The sequence below is a fragment of the Littorina saxatilis genome, linkage group LG2 (genome assembly GCF_037325665.1).
Source record: "Littorina saxatilis isolate snail1 linkage group LG2, US_GU_Lsax_2.0, whole genome shotgun sequence".
Lineage (NCBI taxonomy): Eukaryota > Metazoa > Mollusca > Gastropoda > Littorinimorpha > Littorinidae > Littorina > Littorina saxatilis.
The window spans coordinates 38,081,870-38,099,646 of NC_090246.1; the positions used below are offsets into that span (position 1 = coordinate 38,081,870).

Sequence of the window (17,777 nt, forward strand, 5' to 3'; positions counted from 1 at the left end):
CCATCCCATCCAAAATCTGAGAGAATTAGGTCCTAAAATTTAAAGTAAGACGATTTTTGAAAATAACTCAAGATTTGTAATCGTTATGGAAGAGAACGTTGTGCCCCGCTCATAAAACCTTATAGTTATACAAACAGGAAACATGTGGTCGATCATTTAAAACAACTATCGCAGCGAATAACTGAATCCAATGTGTATGTTATGCAGTGTCCAATTGATGTAATGCCATTTGCTTTTGAAAATCTGCACGTGGGAGCCATGATTCACTTGATGGCCTGCAGCGATCGGTTGTCACGCGTGTCAGTTGCACACGCTACCTTGACCACAAGTGAAACTTACGTGACCTCAGGCAAAGTGTGCTGTCGGCTAACACTCGGGGCAAGCGATCCAGCATTGCCGCAACAAATCGTTAACTGCGATGTGTATATTTATGAAAGAAATGGGAGTCATATCGAGCGGACACTGAATAACAATTTAATTAACATTGACATCAGTGTCAGTTATTCGCTGCGATTGTTGTTTTAACTGCATGGTCGACCATGTGTTACTTGTTTGTATGAGATTTTGTTAGCGGGGCGCAACTCTTCCACGACGCTTGTAAATCCTGACCGTTATTTCCGGAAAGCGTTTTTTTACAGAAAGTCTTAAAAAGCAAGGTCTAAAAAGGGAGGGGGGAGGGTGAGGGTACCCCCCCGCGGGTTAGGGGGAAGAATTTACCCAATGCTCCCCAGCATGTCGTAAGAGGCGACTAACGGATTCTGTTTCTCCTTTTACCCTTGTTAAGTGTTTCTTGTATAGAATAAAGTCAATGTTTGTGAAGATTTTAGTCAAGCAGTATGTAAGAAATGTTAAGTCCTTTGTACTGAACACTTGCATTCTCCCAGTAAGGTAATACATTGTACTACGTTTCAAGCCCCTGGAGCAATTTTTTGATTAGTGCTTTTGTGAACAAGAAACAATTAACAAGTGGCTCTATCCCATCCCCCCCCCCCCCCCCCTTTCCCCGTCGCGATATAACCTTGAACGGTTGAAAACGACGTTAAACACCAAATAAAGAAAAGAAAGGGTGAGGGTCCATTGTATGTGAATGATTATGATCATTTTAGTGCATGCAATTTGCTGGATGAATCTGCAATGGGTTACTGCTTTACATACTGGCTTGGGAAATGTTTTCTTAGTTTGCTACCTTTGTTGAAAAGTGTATTTGTGACCCTCCACCACGACATGAGTCGTATGTCACCTCGCGCGGTTCTGCGCTAGGCTTAATATTAAGTCCGGGGAGTGTCTGGTAACAGTGTGAAGATCACCTTAGTCACAGGCTTATAACTCAAACAGTTTTCGCTCTTTTCTAAAACGGTTTTCACCACTGGATAGAGCATACAAAACTCTTTAGGAAAATGTAAAAATATGAAAATCATGCAAAGGTGACATGCGACTCATTCCGTTGTGGAGGGTCACATTTGAGTTTAGCCAAAGTTTCTGTCGGGAAACAGTAAAACATAGATCTGCATTATAGTTTGGACAATCCACAAAATCAAGAAGAAACAAAGTTTTCATTCAGTGTGAAATTTATTTAATAATATATTAATATCTGTAACATATTTCATCAACCAACATGAAAACAAATTCATGTATCAATACATCTGCCCCCCCGCGGGTTAGGGGGAAGAATTTACCCCATGCTGGTAAGAGGCGACTAACGGATTCTCAGTTTCTCCTTTTACCCTTGTTAAATGTTTTTTGTATAGAATATAGTCAATGTAATGTTTGTAAAGATTAATTTTAGTCAAGCAGTATGTAAGAAATGTTAAGTCCTTTGTACTGGAAACTTGCATTCTCCCAGTAAGGTCATATATTGTACTACGTTGCAAGCCCCTGGAGCAATTTTTTGATTAGTGCTTTTGTGAACAAGAAACAATTAACAAGTGGCTCTATCCCATCTCCCCCCTTTCCCCGTCGCGATATAACCTTCATGGTTGAAAACGACGTTAAACACCAAATAAAGAAAGAAAGAATCAATACAGCTTTTTCCACTATTCAGTAAACAAAACAGGGTTGCAGTAAATAAAGAAACATCCCCAAGAAATAAAAATCGCTTTTGATTCCAGAACTGCTGTCTAACACAGTATGTAAAATTACACTCATTTGACATATAACTCAAGCATATACATGTATCGTAAAAAAGAAAGATACGTATGGCAATTAGATAATCAGTTTGTGCTTTCTTGTATGTGAACAATCTTGCGAATTAATCAGCTGTTGTGAGGGTAACAACACAAGCAATCAAAAGTAAAAGAAATATATGGCACTTAGATATGAAATTAGTTTGTGCTTCCATTCAAGATTGTTTGTTTGTTTGTTTGTTTGCTTAACGTCCAGCTGACCACGAAGGGCCATATCAGGGCGGTGCTGCTTTGACACATAACGTGCGCCACACACAAGACAGAAGTCGCAGCACAGGCTTCATGTCTCACCCAGTCACATTATTCTGACACCGGACCAACCAGTCCTAGCACTAACCCCATAATGCCAGACGCCAGGCGGAGCAGCCACTAGATTGCCAATTTTAAAGTCTTAGGTATGACCTGGCCGGGGTTCAAACCCACGACCTCCCGATCACGGGGCGGACGCCTTATCACTAGGCCAACCGTGCCGGTTCCATTCAAGATGAAAAATCAAGTTTATCCCAGCAAAGGTGGAGGTATCCCACGAACGCTATACTGTAATCGACTTGAGAAATTTTCATACCGATAATACATAAAGAAGGATTCTTTGTGCCCGGCTACGGGCTACAGTTGAAGATGGAAGTTCACCAAAAATTGGGACCATAAATACGGTGGTGCAATAGGCGCCCCCATTTTTTGAGCAAACACCACCCAAGGCCGCTTTGGACATGTAGAAATTCCGTAGTTTCCAAGTCTATGGATAAAGCTCGCGTAAGAAGATTACGTCAGGGTCAAAAGTCTTTGACGTCAATTAATGCATCATGACGTCATGCCTCCCTGTAGTCTTTTTCTCTCGCGCGGTGTGTGCGTGTTCATTTTGTGCACATGTGTTTGTGTTACTGTTTGTGTGTGTGTGTGTGTGTGTGTGTGCGCGCATGAGTCTGTACTCGTGTGTGTGTAAGAAAGAGAGAGAGTGTGTGCATGAGTTTGTGTGTATGTTTGTGTGTGTATGAGTGTGTATATGTGTTTGTTTGTAAAGGTGTGTGTCTGTGTGCGTGTTTGTTTGTTTGCTTATAAACGCCCAGCCGACCACGAAGGGCCATATCAGGGCGGTGCTGCTTTGATTTATAACGTGCGCCACACACAAGACAGAAGTCGCAGCACAGGCTTCATGTCTCACCCAGTCACATTATTCTGATGGACTATTTATGGAGGGGTGTCCGCCACTATCCCCATAATGCCAGACGCCAGGCGGGGCAGCCACTAGATTGCCAAATTTTAAAGTCATGACCCGGCCGGGGTTCGAACCCACGACCTCCCGATCACGGGGCGGACGCCTTACCACTAGGCCAACCGTGCCGGTCTATGTGCGTATGGGTGTGTTTTGTGTGTATGAGATTTGTGTGAGTCAATGTGTGTGTGTGTGTGTGTGCGGGCGTGCATGCGTGTGTATGTACGTGGGTGTGGGTGTGTGTGTCTGTACAAGAGAAAGAGAGAGAGTGGGTGGGTGTGTGTATGTGCGAGTGCGTAAGTGTATGTGTGTTTGTTTCTTTATTTCTTTATTTGGTGTTTAACGTTGTTTTCAACCACGAAGTTTATATCGCGACAAGGAAAGAGGGGGAGATGGGATAGAGCCACTTGTTCATTGTTCCTTGTTCACAAAAGCACTAATCAAAAAAATTGCTCCAGGGGCTTGCAACGTAGTACAATATTTACTGGGAGAATGCAAGTTTCCAGTACAAAGGACTTAACATTTCTTACATACTGCTTGACTAAAATCTTTACAAACATTGACTATATTCTATACAAGAAACACTTAAGGGTAAAAGGAGAAACAGAATCCGTTAGTCGCCTCTTACGACATGCTGGGGAGCATCGGGTAGATTCTTCCCCCTAACCCGCGGGGGGTGTGTTTGTTTGTAAAGGTGTGTATGTCCGTCTGTCTATATGTGCGTATGGGGGGGTGTTTTGTGTGTATGAAGTGTGTGTGAGCGAGTGTGTGTGAGCGAGTGTGTATGTGTGTACGTGTGTAACTTGGGGTGTCTGTGTGCGCGTATCTGTGTGTTCGTGTGTGTGTGTGTTTGAGAGAGAGCCTCGGAGAGAGAGAGTAAGAGAGAGGTTTGTCTTTCGCTGGGGTATGCAGTGCCTTGGTGTTGCACATCTACTTAATTGATTGACTTATTTTGGTAATGTGTTTTTACAACACATGCATCAAAAAGAGATTAACTCTAATAACTGACAAAGAAAAGTTCTAGAATCTTTTGAAATCACAGACAAATTCAACAAAACAGGAGAGGTATGTAACACTTACAATCAGAACAGTTCCTAATCCTAAAAGTTGTTGTCATGGATGCACCTAATTTTCACCCACAGACTGAAATCTGTATCCGAATTTTCTTTCTTCAGTTTCAGGGGACTCTGTCTCCTGGAGTGGTGTGCATGAGAGAAAGCGCAACTGTGTGAGATCCAAGTGCTCATTTGGATTGGTTAAAATCTCAAACCAACTTCAATTTAAACCTATCTGATAAGGCTCTTGCATGGTTCCCACCCAGCTGGGCACTTTCTCATGCTTACCACCCCTTGTCCCTACCATGCATTACCAATAAACGGGAAGCCTCCATGGCCCCTAGAACCCTGTCTTTCAGCATTGAGACTTTCTGCCAGTACTACCCATGTATTATGCTAATTTTCCATGGAAAAATAAAAGAAAATACAATTCTATTGTAAGGGAACTGTAAGAGGCAATTGCATACATGCGCAATCATGTATGCTGCTGATTTAACTGAACTCTTGAGTTCAGTTTCCTTTGATTCTCAGTTAAGATGGGTTACAGGTTTCTATTGCCATATTTGTCATTTAAGTCAGGAAAGAAAAGTTAGAAGGAAAGGGTGGGACATACAGGGCAAACAAATAAAGTTTATTGATTAACCTTGATAAACATAACGTAGACGCACATATGGTGAGATATGTGCGTGTTATAAAATATATATATACCCCCCGCGGGTTAGGGGGAAGAATTTACCCGATGCTCCCCAGCATGTCGTAAGAGGCGACTAATGGATTCTGTTTCTCCTTTTACCCTTGTTAAGTGTTTCTTGTATAGAATATAGTCAATGTTTGTAAAGATTTTAGTCAAGCAGTATGTAAGAAATGTTAAGTCCTTTGTACTGGAAACTTGCGTTCTCCCAGTAAGGTAATATATTGTACTACGTTGCAAGCCCCTGGAGCAATTTTTTGATTAGTGCTTTTGTGAACAATTAACAAGTGGCTCCATCCCATCTCCCCCCCTTTTTCCCCATCGCGATATAACCTTCGTGGTTGAAAACGACGTTAAACACCAAATAAAGAAAGAAAGTAATATTATATGATTGCTAGTCCTATGCATTGTACTTACATACTGATTTCAAATCCAGGTAGCAGCACCACCATTGTCTGATTAATATATATTCCCGGGGACTGCTTAGAATGTACAGTTTTAATTAGGTCATACATTAACCCTTAGGCTGGTTGTCGCGACATATGTCGCGCTACTTAACGTATACTGTCATCTGGTTGTCACGACATATGTCGCGCTACTGGCTCAGTTTGTTTAGTCGGTTCCGATTAATTACCTCCCAAGGATGCGAAAACCTCTTTATTTTTCTCTCTGTTAATTCACCAGTGGCTATGTAACATGTGTTACAGAATTGCACCAGTGTAAGGGTTAAAACATGCAGCTCAGATTGCGTACCCTGAAAATGGCTTTATCAATATCAGTCATACACAGACTGTGACACCAACACAAAAAATCTGTTCATTCAACATACAATGTACTTCACATATTTGGTCAGCCATTGCAATTTATATAAATTTTATCATTCAGATTTCAAGACAACTACAAATCATTGCTGCACTTAACCATAATCATTAAATGCATCAAACAGTTTCTCAGACTTAGCAAAACTTGTCAAATAAACATCAAACGATTTCTTCAATGCTGTACACACAAGCAATCAATCTTCAAATAAATCAAACAGCATCAGAATAGATTTACTCATGCACACAGGATACAACAACACATTCACCAAATCACTTGTTTGTCATCAGTATTAGGCTGCATAGGACTCAAGCAGTCAGCTAATTCTTACAGAGCACCACACAATCATTAACACATTCATCAAATTATGTGCAATCATCCGTCTTTCGTCGCAGCGCACACTAACGATCAATAACTTATTCTGACACAGCACCCATTAGTATCAACAAAACAATTAGTTTCAGTCAACAGATTCACCACGTCAGCTCGAAGGGAACCAGCAAATTCCAAGTAAGCTCAGAAACCATCAACACCTGCAAACAGCAAAAGAAAAAATAGCAAATAAACACACACTGAATGACACAACTTAAATTAAAAAGAGTAAGAAAACATATCTAAGCACATGACTGGGGTAGTACACTATTTCAAATTATATGTTTGTGTAGCGCCCCCCCCCCCCCCCCCCCCCCCCCCCCTCTTTTTTACATTTAGTCAAGTTTTGACTAAATGTTTTAACGTAGAGGGGGGAATCGAGACGAGGGTCGTGGTGTATGTGCGTGCGTGTGTGTGTGTGTATGTGTGTCCGTCTGTGTGTGTGTGTAGAGCGATTCAGACTAAACTACTGGACCGATCTTTATGAAATTTGACATGAGAGTTCCTGGGTATGAAATCCCCGAACGTTTTTTTCATTTTTTTGATAAATGTCTTTGATGACGTCATATCCGGCTTTTCGTGAAAGTTGAGGCGGCACTGTCACGCCCTCATTTTTCAACCAAATTGGTTGAAATTTTGGTCAAGTAATCTTCGACGAAGCCTGGACTTCGGTATTGCATTTCAGCGTGGTGGCTTAAAAATTAATTAATGACTTTGGTCATTAAAAATCTGAAAATTGTAAAAAAAAAATAAAAATTTATAAAACGATCCAAATTTACGTTCATCTTATTCTCCATCATTTTCTGATTCCAAAAACATATAAATATGTTATATTTGGATTAAAAACAAGCTCTGAAAATTAAATATATAAAAATTATTATCAAAATTAAATTGTCGAAATCAATTTAAAAACACTTTCATCTTATTCCTTGTCGGTTCCTGATTCCAAAAACATAGATATGATATGTTTGGATTAAAAACACGCTCAGAAAGTTAAAACAAAGAGAGGTACAGAAAAGCTTGCTATCCTTCTTAGCGCAACTACTACCCCGCTCTTCTTGTCAATTTCACTGCCTTTGCCATGAGCGGTGGACTGACGATGCTACGAGTATACGGTCTTGCTGAAAAATGGCATTGCGTTCAGTTTCATTCTGTGAGTTCGACAGCTACTTGACTAGATGTTGTATTTTCGCCTTACGCGACTTGTTTTTTTTACAGACCCCCCCTAGTAAGGCTAGGCGGTTCGCGACGTCGCTTTGCGGCATTGGTTTGGCGCTTCGCGTCTTCGATTGCTATTACTAAAAAAATTCAGCCTTTACTTTTTTCAATTCCCATGCCTGCATTCAATCTTTTGTATGGTTCATACATGTGCAGAGAAGAAAACCAACACTTACCCTAGATTTCGTGTCATAGGTAAAGTTGACCTTCTGTCCATTCAGCATCACCTTTGGTGGAGCAGATTCAACCGCCATGACCGTAACCTTTCCCAGGGTCACTGGACTGTAACTTTTGGCCTGTACATCGCTGGTCAGGGTAGTCTAGAGACAGGAATTAGAGGAAATATTTACATTTGTACTTACAAGGTTATTCCCACCAGTGACCGCATTTTCTTTTATCCAAACACAAGGTAAGTTGTGCAATAAATTAAAAAAAGCACAGGTGTGCATGCATTACATCTATAACCTGTTAAAACATACAGTGTATTTAGAACTTCAAGATTTATTGAGGTGTCCGAGTTGGATATGCGCCAAAATGGCTGCGATCTGCTGGCCGATGTGAATGCGTGATGTATTGTGTAAAAAAATTCCATCTCACACGGCATAAATAAATCCCTGCGCCTTGAATATGTACGCGATATAAATTGCATAAAAAAAAATATTAAAAAAAATAAATCCCTGCGCTTAGAACTGTACCCACGGAATACGCGCGATAAGCCTCATATTGATTGATTGATTGATTGATTGATTGAGTGTGAGGTTTTTGTATGGTGAGAAGATGCTCAAAGATCAGAGATGTGCACACAGTTCTGTCTGATGAAGATCAACTGTCTTTTCTGCCAGATAAATCCCATTCAAAATTCTCAACTCATAATGGGAGCCATTTCAAAAGTTGTTTATATATGTAATTGTTTCCTGTTGCTGTTATAAATAAACACATTTCGGCTTTAGCCATAAATGATTTTATGACAAGCAAGACAACCACTGCAAATGGTCCGTTTGAGGAAAGCTTAAGCAAGCGCTTAATTCTCAAACGGTTTGCTTGACCCTATTCAGTTTGTTCCATACCTGTGTCCTACTTTTGGAAGGGACGCACATACAGAAGCTGAAAGGAAAAAGACCAAACAACTTCAGGCTATAAGTTGACGGGTCAAGTTTTTATACCTTTTCTCTTTGATGTGATCGTGTGTTTATCATGTGAAAAAATGGTGAATTGATGTACGTGCACGATCGACTTTGACCTAAATAGGTCCATGCTTGCGAGAGAGAGTTTCTTTGTTCTTGGTGGTGCTGACTCAGGTGGCTGGCACTATATTTCCTACCGCAAGAGAAGACGAAATCTTTAAACTCCTAAAGTTAAGTTCTATAAATTATACAGGACGATCGGAGTGGGGGCAGTGGCCGAAGTGCAACCTCATTCCTCCGTGTTAATCGCATTGTCGAAATTAGGGCTACGGCTCAAAGCCAAAGGCAGTAAATTGATATGCTTGTAAGTTAGCTGGGGGCTAACCCGCGTGAGTCACGAGTCGTAGTTACGTAAGCGGCGGAGGGGTACTGCCTCGAAACTGTAGTGCACTGGTCTAAGGGAAGCAACTGCAGGCAGAAAGTACGAAGCAATGATGACTGACCTCTGTTTATCTTATCGGGCGACAAGGATTATTTATTAATTTTGGTAAACTGGTAAAGTTCGAACCTTCGCATTGGGAGGGGGAATCTGGCACAAACATGTCAGGCCAGATGTAATAAAGTAAGTCAGTAATTGTGCTACTGATAGTTTGTACAGTGCAAGGACGTCCGGGCGTGGAGAAACTAAGGAAAGCGCCCAGTAAGGCTGGGAGCAAAGGTCTGTGCCAGACAACGACGGCAGCCTGTCAGCTCCCGTTCCCAGCAGCAACAGCCAAGTAGCCTGGTTTGAAGGGCCACCGGACACCACCGGGCAGGAACCCTAGCAGGGGCACGGTATTAATGGTTTGTTTAGCAGGTAAGGGTGGAAGAGGTGGCCGATCAGGCTAGGCAGGAATCAGAAGTAAGGGTTCTAAGAGCCAGCTGGGTCTCGCTTTAGATATTAAAACCACTCGCGGGACACCTATTGTATAGCTGCTAGTGGCGTGGACCCCCCAGAAGCTGCAGCCTGGGGCTGGTAGCAAATCAAAACAAACCAGCAGCATGGGTGCCAAAGCAAAGGCATGGGAATGTATTCTCACCCCTACCAAGCTGACTGAGGAGAAATATGGTTCCCAGTTAAGCTAGGACTGGATGTTGCCAGCTAACCTGGGGCAGGCTTTTGGGGGGGAGGGGGGTCAATTTTCATGTAAAGTAGTACCCCTAAGAATAGAAAGATGCTTGTCTCACGCCAATCTATGACCTTATAAGGCAGAAGTCACTGAGAGGGGTTGACTCCCCGCCAAGCCAGGCATTGCTGGCTTAGCCAACCGGCTCATCTGCCCAGTAAATTTATTTCAAAATTGGCATTACCCCAAACAAGTAAATGCAAACCATCTTAGGTACGGTATTAGCCGCACAGTATCGGGAGAAGTGAAAACAGGTTGCAAAATGTATTGCGGACTGGCTAACACCCTAGGCCCTGCAAATAGGGGCATGCTTCTGTATTGTTTTTAGATGGATTGCTGCATTTTATTTGCCAAAGGCAGGATATTCTGTTCGGAGCAAAGCGTTTATTTATGTCATGCAAATAGTGTTGCGGATTGGTTTACACCTCCGTAGATTATTTATGTCATGAAAATAGTGTTGCGGATTGGTTTACACCTCTGCAAATAGGGGTATGTTTCTGTAACCGGTGGTTATTGCAGTTATTAAATTTAGTTAAACAGTGCGGATTCATTTACACCTCAAGTCGTGTAAATAGTGTTGCGGATTGGCTTACACCTCTGAAAAAGGGGGTATGATTCTGTAACCAGTGGTTATTGCGTGTTGCAGATTGGTTTACATCTCCGTTGTTTATTTATGTTGTGTTAATAGTGTTGCGGATTGGTTTACACCTCCGTTGTTTATTTATGTCGTGTTAATAGTGTTGCGGATTGGTTTACACCTCCGTTGTTTATTTATGTCGTGTTAATAGTGTTGCGGATTGGTTTACACCTCCGTTTGTTTATTTATGTCGTGTTAATAGTGTTGCGGATTAGTACACCTCCGTTGTTTATTTATGTTGTGTGAATAGTGTTGCGGATTGGTTTACGCCTCCGTTGTTTATCTATGTCGTGTTAATAGTGTTGCGGATTGGTTTACAACTCCGTTGGTATGATTCTTTAATATTGCAAATAGGGGTATGATTCTTTAATATATTTAGATTGACTGCTGCATTTTTCATGGTATGTAAAACTACGCAAGATAGGTTGGCAACGCCGCAGTATGTAATGCGAACTAATAGGCAGTAATAGTAGTCTTGTCACGTCTCAAGCCGATTGTTTTGCAGATTGGTTTATCACAGGGAAGCAGGGCTGAACAGAAAGTGCTGCCACATTGGCACAATTAGGTGTCAGTCCCATGTCTGATTGTTTTGCAGATTGGTTTACAACATGGCAGCAGGGATGAACAGAAAGTGCTGCCACATTGGCACAATTAGGTGTCAGTCCCATGTCGGATTGTTTTGCAGATTGGTTTACAACATGGCAGCAGGGCCGAACAGAAAGTGCTGCCACATTGGCACAATTAGGTGTCAGTCCCATGTCTGATTGTTTTGCAGATTGGTTTACAACATGGCAGCAGGGCCGAACAGAAAGTGCTGCCACATTGGCACAATTAGGTGTCAGTCCCATGTCGGATTGTTTTGCAGATTGGTTTACAACATGGCAGCAGGGCCGAACAGAAAGTGCTGCCACATTGATACAATTAGGTGTCAGTCCCAGGGTTTTTTTTTCTTTTTTTTTTTTTTTTTTTTTCTTTTTTTTTCCAGATTGGTTTACATCATCGTAGCAGGGCTGAACAGATGGTGCTGTCGCATTGGCACAATTATGTGTCAGTCTCATGTCTGATTGATTTGCAGATTGGTTTACAACATGGTAGCAGGGCTGAACAGAAAGCGCTGTCCCGTTGGCACAATTATATGCAGTCTCATGTGTTTTTGCAGATTGGTTTACAGCGGTAGCAGGGCTGAACAGGTAGAGCTGTCACCTTGCACAATTATGTTTCAGTCCCATGTTTTTGGCAGATTGGATTTCAACATGGCAGGGGGGCTGAGCAGGTAGTGCTGCACACAGCCGCAACTTGTTTGTGGTTTTGCAGGCTGCAAAATTAATCTAAATTTGGTTGAATAAAACATCAATCTTAATCCGGCTATAATGCTAGAGAGTTGTCTTGATGGCTGGGTGTGTGCCTCGCCATGGGATGGTTTTCACCCCCAAGGCGGACAGTATACACATTCAGCAGTAGCGAGGTAGTTAAGTGCATATTTCAGGCGTGTTAAAAGATGTTTTAAATCCATTCTCGCATGTGAGTTCCAGGAATCATGATCACGAGGTCCAATCTTGTCGTCAGGGTGCTGCAGCACCTGGACAGGACGCGACAGGACCTACTCCTGCCGTTGCGGCTCGCGGAGTAGCCAGGCTAGGGTTTTCCCAGGTCCTTGCCAAGCTGCTCAGAAGAACACCACCGAGCAACCTGGTCCTGCACTTGGGTGCCAACGACATCGTCATTTAAGGCTGAATCAAAGGGCAAAGTGCCGAATTCAAAACGAGAATGGCAGAAGTGTCTACCATCTTAACATCTGGAGGATTGACTCTGCCTCCTCCCGGATTGCGTCCACCACAACCAAAGGGGAAACGAACTCTTTAAATCAAACTTCGGAGATTAAATTGCTAAAATTATTTTAAACTAAAACGCCCCTAGAATAAGGATTGGCGGAACATCTATTGCATAGCTGTATGTGGCGGGAGATAAGCATGGTGAAGGGGGACACTGCATTCTGTTGTATTTTGGTGAATTTTACCTGACTTAGGCAGGGTCCACAATGTGAGCCCAAGCGAACCACGGGATGTGGCTAGCGTAACCACGGGGGGTTGTCTACCCCGTGGCCGGTTCTGGATCCTGCTCCCTCCAGAAGACTGAAGCCTGGGGCTGGTAGCAAAGCCCCGCAAAACAGCAGCATGGGTGCCGTAAAGTAAGCACATGGTAATGGTTTCACACCCCGACCATGCTGACTCAGGGGTAAATGAAGGTTTGCAGCGGGAGCTCAGACACGTTGTTGCCAGCTAACATGGGCCAGCTTTTGGAGGGATTCAATTTCATGATTAAGCAGTTTCCCCCCTAAGGAGGGGTTGAATTTCATGATAAAGCAGTTACCCCCCTAACCATGCTTATCTTCCGCCAATCCGTGCCCATATCATGCCAAACCTTTACCTATATATCTTTTTATCAGTCTAGTAAAAATGAACTTGACTGATCATAAGCCTTGTGTTTTTATTGATTATCCCCCCTTAGTATGAGGGGGGATATTTGTGTTGCATGGTTGTTGGTATTGTCATAAACACATTTCGGCTTTAGCCATAAATGATTTTATGACAAGCAAGACAACCACTGCAAATGGTCCGTTTGAGGAAAGCTTAAGCAAGCGCTTAATTCTCAAACGGTTTGCTTGACCCTATTCAGTTTGTTCCATACCTGTGTCCTACTTTTGGAAGGGACGCACATACAGAAGCTGAAAGTAAAGTTGTTTATATATGTAATTGTTTCCTGTTGCTGTTATAAATAAAATGGTTCAGCAAAAACAGACAACACCTACCTCATTCAGAGTAAAGTTGATCAAGGTAAACTGCATTTGCCTGACTGTGTCTGAAACCAGAGAGAACAAAACAGAATTTAAAAAAGAGGATACATGAAGTTTATTAGACAGCAATAAACAAATCAACAAACCTATAAGGTCTCTTTTTGTAGGCAGAAAAATCTAGTCAATTATTCAAGTTATTCTGCCAGTAAATTATTTCCAAAATCTGTGACTCCTATAGTTCACTGTACTTCTGCATTTGTAACACCAAGATACATTACTGAGTGAAAACATTTAGTTATTGTACTACTGAGAGTTTCTGGGCAGATCTGCCGTAATATACCGTGTATGCTTGCTCCCACAGAAGCATCGCACGGGTGGTTCGACATATGAGCCATACAATCTCACCTACGTTTCTCCCCTTTCTTTTCGTCATCCCAAAGGGAGAAAGAGTTTAGTCACTCAATTTCAAACAGTATGACCTTCCTCCTCCCAAAGTCAATGGAATTTTGTTTGACAAACGATCTTACCTATTGATTCTCCATCATCCCAGAAAAGCTGCCCTGAGGCTGTGACAGGCATTGAGATCAGGTCTGGAGCCACAAGCAGTTCCATCTTTCCTTGGCGCCTGATGTTTACAGATATATACAAACATTTAGATCAACAAGGACAATTCAGAAATGTGTTAATGAAAGCAGAGACATACATACAGAGATGCGAAGCGAGGGCCGCTCGCGTGAACTCTTGGGGTACCGCGCTCGGTCAGCGTGACCTCGTGCGATTGTTAGCCATCATCCCGTACTACGTTATTGTTCGCTTGCTCTCTGACACCAATTTGAAGTGCTTTTCTGTCATATTTCTTTGGATATATCCAGCTTCAGACAAGAGATATCAGTGGTAAGTAAACTTGATTCATATTCTGTAGCTTCAATAGTGTGCACACGAACGCATTTGAGAGGATTGGGTTCCCGAAGTGAGTCAAAAACGGTTCCTTCGGTTCTTGCGGCCATTGTTTCTAAGTTCATTGTGCGTGGAGGCAATGTTTGGGAGCTAATATTTTCTTTTGTGCGCAACTTTGCTTTCCCTTAACTGGCAAATGCGTTACTGGAGTATACATTAATCTGTTTGTATAATTTTTGACGCGCTGTAATTAAATTTGATGCTTTTAAGTCTCACTCAAGTGGTTCTCGCGTGTGGATAAAAAGTTTTTAAGGAGAAATGAGCGAAATCGCTTACTTTAGGATTCATCTTCTAATCACCAAATGATGCAATAATCTTCTTCTTGTGATTTTCTGTTTCTCTTGAGTGCAAATAATTAACAAATTGCATGTTTTATTATCTATGATTTTCTATGAAACAGTTATAACTCTTTAAAAACACAACAATTGCCAGCTTGGCGCCACGGTGGGAGGATTACTTGCCCCTGCCGTAGGCGAAGATACCGCGAGCTTGGCGCCAGTGGGAGGATTACTTGTCCCTGCCGTAGGTGAAGATAACGCGAGCGGGAAGACAGCGCTTCGCATCTCTTCTATCTATGTCTCTGATGAAAGTGATTGTAGACCACTGATCATCCATGTTTTGACACGTCTTAAAACACCTCAATGGTTATTATATGGGGGGAAATTCGTAGAAAGACACTCCCATTTACACAAAAGCAGACAAAAACTGAATCACTGAAAAGAATGTAATGAAAGTCCATGTCATGCAACCGAAGCACCCACTTATTAAAGTTGAACCCCCAGTTTTAAGAGCCCCAAGATCCCCCGCCATAAAGTCACACACAAATACAGAGGAACACCCGTTTAAAACCATCCATAAATCTGCAAGAAAAAAAATCGGGTCTCAAAACTGAGTCTTAAAATGGAGGTAAATTTAAAGAGGCTATGAACAGAAAATCTAAAAAATCAAGGTCATAAAGGGGTGGGGGGGGGGGGGAGTCTTTAATTAGGGGGTGAAAGGGAGGGTTCTGCTGTATAATGATAGTAATAGCACACTAAACTTGATTCAAAATCCACAGTAGCAGCTGCACAGAGTAAAGGCAGAAGAACACTTAACATTCTTACGCCAGTGTTGTCGTAACTGCAGGAGGAAGCATGGGTAAAATACTGCCTCCTTTCACATGGACATTGATCTTCTCCAGGGGAGCGTCCAGAGTGTACCAGTCGCCTCCAGGGACCCCCAGCAAGGTCAAAGTGTCAAGGTCAAAGAAACACGCTCCCTTGGGAATGTAGGCTTTCACTGTCCTTGCGCCCTGTTAGAACATAACAAGAATATTTTTTAATGCAGCGTGCTGTATGGCTTTCTTTGTGGGTGTTGTGTCTATAACTTTGAATGCTCATGATACTGAACTCAATCTGCCTTGTATTGTGGGGGATTCAATGAATACAGTGAAACCTCCCTTACCTTACAGTGCAGATATATTACCCTGAAAAACACAGCTGTTCTGTAAAATGTATTGCTTCTGAGATAACTGCATTTATCCAACATACGTGAGAGACCACTCATGAGATAACAATATCGTTCAAACCACACGTGTGTATATCATGTAAATGAGGTCGTGTCAAACTAGTCAAACTGCTTTTGGTGCCAAGGTCACCGAGACAAACATCATGGAAACACTTTTGCGCCTGCTGTTCCCCCTTTGAAGAAATTTTAGAACTTACACGCCACACACTACACTTTTTAGAGTGAAGTTTCTTTGCTTTGACGTCAAAGATTGCATGAGACTTTGGCAGAGATCGAGGTTCCAAAAGAAGCGTCTTCAATTTGGAAGAGATCGAGGTTCCAAAAGAAGCGTCTTCAATTTGGACGTCTCGACTGCAGGACGTTTTGAGTAAATTACACGTAAGTACAGTTTGTAGGATAAACAGAATACTACATGGCTTGCCGTGTCGTACCAGATTTACACTCGTTGCTTTTTAAAATATTAAAAAGCTTGCTTTCGCTTGCAACGTGTGTAAATCTGGAATGACACAGCAAGCCATGTAGTATTCTCTATTTACCTCTTGCACAACTGGTGAAACCAGCAGTTCACTGCCCCACAGGAATTGCGCATCAATAAGTTCGGTACCAGGAAAGCTGAAAAAAAGAAAGTATATAGTTTAGGCTGGGGAACTCTCCTCTGATCTGCACATTTCACAGGAAACCTGATTGGTTTTCTGAGGAAGAAAAATGATCTCCAAGGATTTTTGTGTGTGATCTAAACAAATAAATTGATGAAGAGATAACTTTATATAGACTAATAGTCACCTCACTCCTACCCCTTTTATTCCATGTGACCATTCAGACAATTTGAACACTTCTTCTTCTTCTGCGTTCGTGGGCTGAAACTCCCACGTACACTCACCTCACCCCTACCCCTTTTATTCCATGTGACCATTCAGACAATTTGAACACTTCTTCTTCTGCGTTCGTGGGCTGAAACTCCCACGTACACTCACCTCACCCCTACCCCTTTTATTCCATGTGACCATTCAGACAATTTGAACACTTCTTCTTCTGCGTTCGTGGGCTGAAACTCCCATGTTCACTCACCTCACCCCTACCCCTTTTATTCCATGTGACCATTCAGACAATTTGAACACTTCTTCTTCGCTTCTTCTGCGTTTGTGGGCTGAAACTCTCACGTACACTCGTGTTTTTTTTGCACAAGTGGAATTTTACGTGTATGACCGTTTTTTACCCCGCCATTTAGGCAGCCATACGCCGTTTTCGGAGGAAGCATGCTGGGTATTTTCGTGTTTCTATAACCCACCGAACTCTGACATGGATTACAGGATCTTTTTCGTGCGCACTTGGTCTTGTGCTTGCGTGTACACACGGGGGTGTTCGGACACCGAGGAGAGTCTGCACACAAAGTTGACTCTGAGAAATAAATCTCTCGCCGAACGTGGGGACGAACTCACGCTGACAGCGGCCAACTGGATACAAATCCAGCGCGCTACCGACTGAGCTACATCCCTGTCACCTCACCCCTACCCCTTTTATTCCATGGGACCATTCAGACAATTTGAACACTATCACATAATACTAAAGAGATAATTTGCAAAAATGCAGTCTCTTTATCAGACAGGCCGAATATATATGATATTTAAAAATAACTCTGTCTGGGCTTTTACGGGTGGTGGAAGAGTTGCTCACCCTTGGAAATACTGGGGCAAAAAACCCCATGTTACAGTGAAGTCGAACAATCGACTAATATCCTGGTGAAAATTAACTCTGATACATGGTTTCTGTACCGTCCACTCAATATTACGCTATTTTCATTCTTAAGTGTGCACATCGGAGCTGTATATTCAATGCTGATGTGATCGCTTAAAAGCACAGATATCCAACCACACGAGTAGGCCAAGCAGTACTGTGTCTACACACACATTCAGCAATCTGCGCAGACAAATTTAAAGAATCACATTGGCAATAGTCAGCTCTCACACACACACACACACACACTAATTAACACACACACACACACACACACACACACACTAACAGAGGCCAATTAAAATCAT

The 17,777-nt window shown here is 42.3% G+C and overlaps 1 protein-coding gene across 1 annotated transcript in view; it reads right to left on the minus strand.

Annotated features, from left to right (window-relative positions):
- Window positions 1-1,550: 1,550 nt before the first annotated feature.
- LOC138958936 (lysosomal alpha-glucosidase-like) overlaps window positions 1,551-17,777 on the minus strand; it is a 29,755-nt gene continuing 13,528 nt past the window's right edge. Inside the window, exons 15-20 of the mRNA XM_070330278.1 lie at window positions 16,272-16,347; window positions 15,333-15,520; window positions 13,800-13,897; window positions 13,288-13,337; window positions 7,728-7,871; window positions 1,551-6,494 (exon numbers count right to left, since the gene is read on the minus strand). Of these exons, the coding sequence (XP_070186379.1) occupies window positions 6,435-6,494; window positions 7,728-7,871; window positions 13,288-13,337; window positions 13,800-13,897; window positions 15,333-15,520; window positions 16,272-16,347 (616 nt within the window). The 3' untranslated portion in view covers window positions 1,551-6,434. The remainder of the gene's footprint in view (window positions 6,495-7,727; window positions 7,872-13,287; window positions 13,338-13,799; window positions 13,898-15,332; window positions 15,521-16,271; window positions 16,348-17,777) is intronic.